The sequence below is a fragment of the Eurypyga helias genome, unplaced genomic scaffold (assembly GCF_000690775.1).
Source record: "Eurypyga helias isolate BGI_N326 unplaced genomic scaffold, ASM69077v1 scaffold11526, whole genome shotgun sequence".
Taxonomy (NCBI): Eukaryota; Metazoa; Chordata; class Aves; order Eurypygiformes; family Eurypygidae; genus Eurypyga; species Eurypyga helias.
This window is the reverse complement of record NW_010257236.1, coordinates 1-5,165: the sequence shown is the minus strand read 5'-3', so window position 1 is coordinate 5,165 and position 5,165 is coordinate 1. Positions and strand designations below refer to the sequence as shown.

General features: G+C 45.2%; 1 protein-coding gene across 1 annotated transcript; it reads left to right on the top strand.

The window, feature by feature from the left end:
* Positions 1-1,980: 1,980 nt before the first annotated feature.
* On the top strand, positions 1,981-4,939 carry PLCXD2 (phosphatidylinositol-specific phospholipase C, X domain containing 2; the record flags this gene model as incomplete). The annotated part of the gene is made up of 4 exons (XM_010153947.1): positions 1,981-2,441; positions 3,602-3,843; positions 3,985-4,049; positions 4,765-4,939. Coding segments are annotated over 4 exons (943 nt in total), but the record flags the coding sequence as incomplete, so codon positions are not given.
* Positions 4,940-5,165: the final 226 nt, after the last annotated feature.

Here is a 5,165-nt window from a genome sequence, read left to right as displayed (position 1 = left end):
TGACAGCTACTTTCTGATGTAGTTTACGGTGGCAGGTCGCTTCATAAGCTGACAGCTTTTGAAAACAGCTTTTTTGTTACTTGTCACTTGTTTCTAAAGACAGAACGGAAAGCCACGTAAGAGGCATGCTTTTACAAACACTGTGAAGAATTCCTGAGGAGCTGATCAGAATTAGGTTTTTGGTGTTCATTTGTAAAGCCTGTAAAGTAACCCTCACAGTTTGTTTTTGATACTTGTGAACTAGCTGGAGTTCAAGGAGAGCGAGTGCGTTTCAGGTGGCTGCGAACTGATGTTTGATTTGCGCACAGTCTGTACCTGTGTCTGGATTAAGAAATCCTGACAAGATAATCCCATTGAGATCATAATCTTGTTCATAGCTCTGACCTTGCATCACAGGACATGTATCACTCTTCAGGTGAGCACTGGTACACAAAAGTTTGGGGTGAAGGAGGCTGTGGATGCCTCCAGTGTTGTCTTAAAATGGGAAATGGCAAATTCAGTTTTCTTTTTTTTTTAAGAGTTGCAGACTGAGGTTGAGGGGGAAATTCTAGCAAAGCACAGTGCCAGAGGCAGGGACAGGAACCCAGGGGCATGCAGGAAGGGAAAATGTGGGTTCTGGCAGCATGCTGCAGGGTTGCTGTACCTCTGGGGCACCTGGAAAAGCACCTGCTTTTGGTGGCTGGGGATGAAAATGCTTTCCCTATACCTTGGCAAAGTGGGCCCGCTGAAAGTGGGTGATGTTTGGCTCAGTGGGGAAATTCTCATCTGCTGGCCTGAACTAAAAAGAGAAGCAGGGCTGGTAGAGCTCCTGTGGTGGTTTTCCTGGCTGGGGCTTCATGGAAAAGTGATGCCTGGAGTGGCTGCAGCTTGTTTTCCAGAATGCTGGTGCCAGGTGTAAAGGGTTAGAAATCCTTGGCAAACCTCAGTCTGTGGTCGGTACTGCCCACCTTTGCTTTATGCTGCTCTGGAACAGTATAAACTGAGATACACTGCCCTGTTAATCTTCGTTCTGTTACTGACTTGGCTCATCTAGGGAGATTTAGTTGCCTCTGGGGCTGTTATTTTGAAAGAGTTCTGTTATTTCTTAGTTTTGTTTCCATTTACTGCTGAATTTTCAGTTGGAGGTTTTTTGTAGTAAGCACAAATTTTATACTAGAGATGCAGTTTCTGTGCCAAGGTACAGGTTGTGTTACAGGAGCTTTGTTAGACACGTATTATTTTGGTAGGAACTGGTGATTTTGATTATTGGCTGTTGTCTTAGGTGAATTTTGTGTTCATCATACTTGTGGTCACTCAGAGGCCACTGCCAGGTTAAAAGACATGTTCATGAACTAGGTGAATGTGAGCTGGTTCCCTAACCCCACAGTAACTGGTGGTGTGCTCAGTTGTTCCACCTTTCAGTTCAGCCAGTCATTGCCCACCATTCAAACCACTAATCATTTATTTACCATCTTGAGGCTAAAGCAAGATGTGCTGGTAAGGCCCATGCATGTGCAAATCCCACTGTCCATCACATGAAGAAAGATATCTGTTCCAAGAATTCTGGTGCATTAGGTCACGATTGGATTTACCAGGTAGAATGAAAATAAAGCCTCAGTGTAGCTGGAGTCTCATCACAAACCAGTGATGTGCTAGGCTCTGGGGAAACTTTGGAGGTAGATTGATAGCAAATGAAGGAAGGTGAGAATGAAGTTTCCCCTTACCAGTTGAGTCTGGCTGCTGTTCATGACTTTGGGAGTGCATTGAATTCGGGAGCCCACACAAGGAAAATAGTTCAAACCAAGAACCTTAAGCATAGCCCTTGTTGTACAGGTAGGGAAAATTAAGGTGTAAAGGGTAGTCTTTCAGACTTGCACTTGAGCATTACTCTTCTGCAACCCTGCCATGCATGTAGATTTCAGTTTACAGGGCATGCCACTATATGTGTGTTGGGGGGAATCAGTTTTCTGAAGTTAAAATATTCTTGGCTTTTGTTCCTAGGGTCACATGATTCTTTCAGCTACTGGGTTGATGAGAAATCTCCTGTGGGACCAGACCAAGCCACAGCCATCAAACGTTTGGCCAGAATTTCTTTGGTTAAAAAGATCATGAAGAAATGGTCGGTGACTCAAAATCTGACTTTCAAAGAGCAGTTGGAAGGTGGGATCCGCTACTTTGATCTTCGTGTGTCTTCCAAACCTGGGGAAATAGGACAAGAGACTTACTTCATACATGGCTTGTTTGGCATCAAAGTATGGGATGGGCTGAAGGAGATCAACACCTTTCTTGAGCAGCATCCCAAGGAAGTAATCTTCTTGGATTTCAATCACTTCTACGCCATGGATGACAGCCATCACTTCTTCTTGATCAACAGGATCCGTTCAGCATTTGGATCCAAACTTTGTTGCGTTGAATGTGTAGAATATGTGACATTACAGTACATGTGGGAGAAGAAACACCAGGTATGGAAAGGATGTGTAATGTTTTCTCAAACCCAAAAGGTTAAAATCTGAGTGGAGAAGCTGGGTGTGGTTCCCACTCAGAGGTGTTGGGCCAAGGATGCTGCTGGCAGTCCATCTCAAGTCTGCCAGGGTCTCCTTTTCATAGTGTGCGTGTTTGCTTCCATGTGTGTGCATCTGTGTGGCCCCTCCACCCGTGGTGTGTCTAGACTATCCTGCTCCCAAATGTGTTGTAATTAAATGATAGTATCCTTAGGGCCTTGTGCTCCTTATAAATGGTCTTCTCTCCTGGACGAGCATGTTGTGCTGACTTGCTGTCGTCTTTATGGCCAGGGCTAAGCCTAAATGCTTTAACGTGACTGAAGTACGGTATGGAATTTCTTAGCTCCTTTGCAGACATCCAGATCTACAGTGGCAAGAGTAAATGCCTCTTTGTGGTGACTGCTCCCATGCATACACACAAAGCAGAATAGGGTTTTGACAACAGCACATAATGCTTAAACCATAAAATACCTGAGGCTTTGAGCTGAACTGATGATGTCAATGCTAGGGTCCCAAATGAATCATTTTTAAGTTTGGGTGTTAATGAAAACATTCAGTCTTTGTTGTCCTCCTCTGGATAACCACCTTACAAGGCATAAAATAGAGAGTTTTGATTTAGAGAAGACTTAGCTGACGGCAAGCCTGACTTTGGCATCTCATGCAGTAAGTGCCAGTGGAATGCCATCGTGCCACTTGGCCCAGTTCACTTGGCCCACTTAGGGTTAGGCAGAAGGTGACGAGGCTGCGCGGATCCTTAACGTCATGTACAGATGTAATCTTCTCTGACAGTGCTTTGAAATGCTTTTGAGCTGAATTTTTGGAATGACATTTCTGTATATTCATGGCAATGTTTTCATTTGCAACTGATGATCCTTAAAGTCTGAAACAGTGCTGCCCTCTTAGCTAACCAAAGTGATCTTCATCCCCTTTCTTGGCGATAGTGCACCGAATTTACTGACACTCATGACTCGGGAGCACCTTCTTTTTGCTGGGTCCTCTTTTCACTGCTATGCTAGCTGCAGCACTACTGCATAACCATAAACCAATGTGACATCCTGTTGAAACATAAGTAACTTAGTTGTGAATTTTTGGGGTTTTCTCCCTTTTCTTTGTCCTGTTAGGTTCTCATATTCTACCACTACCCTTTGTATCGGGAGTTCCCCTTCCTGTGGCCAGGGAATAAGATGCCGGCACCGTGGGCCAATACAACCAACGTGCACAAACTGTTACAGTTCCTGGAGACCACTCTTGAGGAGCGAAGTCGTTATGGGACTTTTCATGTTTCTCAAGCAATTCTCACACCTCGAGTGAAAACGATTGCACGGCATCTAATTCGTGGTTTGAAGAACACTCTTGTTCATAGGTAAGGGCTTGTCTTGATTTCTCAGTTCTTTGCCTCTTTCAACATGAAACATGGTTCTGAGTAAGCAAGAAACTATGAAAGGTTTGCTTAGAAGACGCTTGAAAGCATGCAGTGGTGCCTCGCTACTGTTGCTTGTGAGAGATCGTTGCCATCATTAAAAATAAAGAATTTTGAAAAGAATAATGTAAGGGTAAGCACGCTTCCTGGTAACCTGAGCTCTTTATGAACGTGATGTGATTTAGCAAGGCATGGGCTAGACCTGTTGCTTCAAACCAGTAATACGTTCCAAATTGGTTTAACTTGAATGTAGTGAGGGGAGAAGCCTTGTGCCACAGAAGAAAATTGCCAATGTCTGGGCTTGGCTTTGTATTTTTCTGTACAAATCTGTCTTGGTAACTTCAGTAATGGCCAAAGATGTATGACCTGGGGCAGGATTTTTTTCTGGGGACCTTTTTTCTACCAAAAACTAAATTAACAATTTGACATTTTCATACCACTGACTGTTGTACTGTTGTGGTTTAGGCCAAGCTGGCAACTTGGCGCCATGCAGCTGCTCACTTACTCCTCTCCCTTCCTCCTCAGTGGGATGGGGAGTAGAAAATGTCAGGAAAGGCTTGTGGGTTGAGACAAGGAGGGCTCACTCACCCGTTATGGTCACGGGTGAGACTTGACTGCGGGAAGAAAAATAAATTTCATTTGTTGCTAGTAAATCAGAGTAGTTAATGAGGCACAAAACAGACGTTAAAAACGCCTTCCCCCCACCCCTGGAGCCTGCTACACAAACCCAATATGTGGACAGTTAATTTGTCCATAAGATCATGAGAAGAGGCTTTTGCTTTGAGTGGCTCAGAGCGTGAGTGATGGTTAATAGCACAAACAGCGTGACCAGGATAGGTTCCGTGTGAGTTTATCCCCTTGCAGCCTGTTTGGCTAAAAGTGGCCGGAACCGTAACAGTCCTGGCGGGATCTGTTCTCCTGGGTCGGTGTCGCTCACGGTTCACCTGGCCAGAACGGTGTTAGGTTCTACATTACACTCGTGCAGGTGGTCAGAACTGGTCCGGTTTGACCAGCAACTCGGCTTAACATTAAGAGCGAGGTAAGCGCACGTCTCCAGCAGCCAGTTCGTGTTCCCTGTGGGAGAGTCCTTGGGAAACAGTTACTTGGAAGCTGAAGCTAAAATAACTTATTTTGGGAAAAATCCTTCCGAAAAACAGCAAGTGCTTCTGCGGTGACAGACACTGCCCGTGAAAGCAAGGCGATTCCAGGTGGAGCCCCACGGCGGGGCCGCCCGCCCCCAATCCGCGCTGCGGCCGCTGACACGG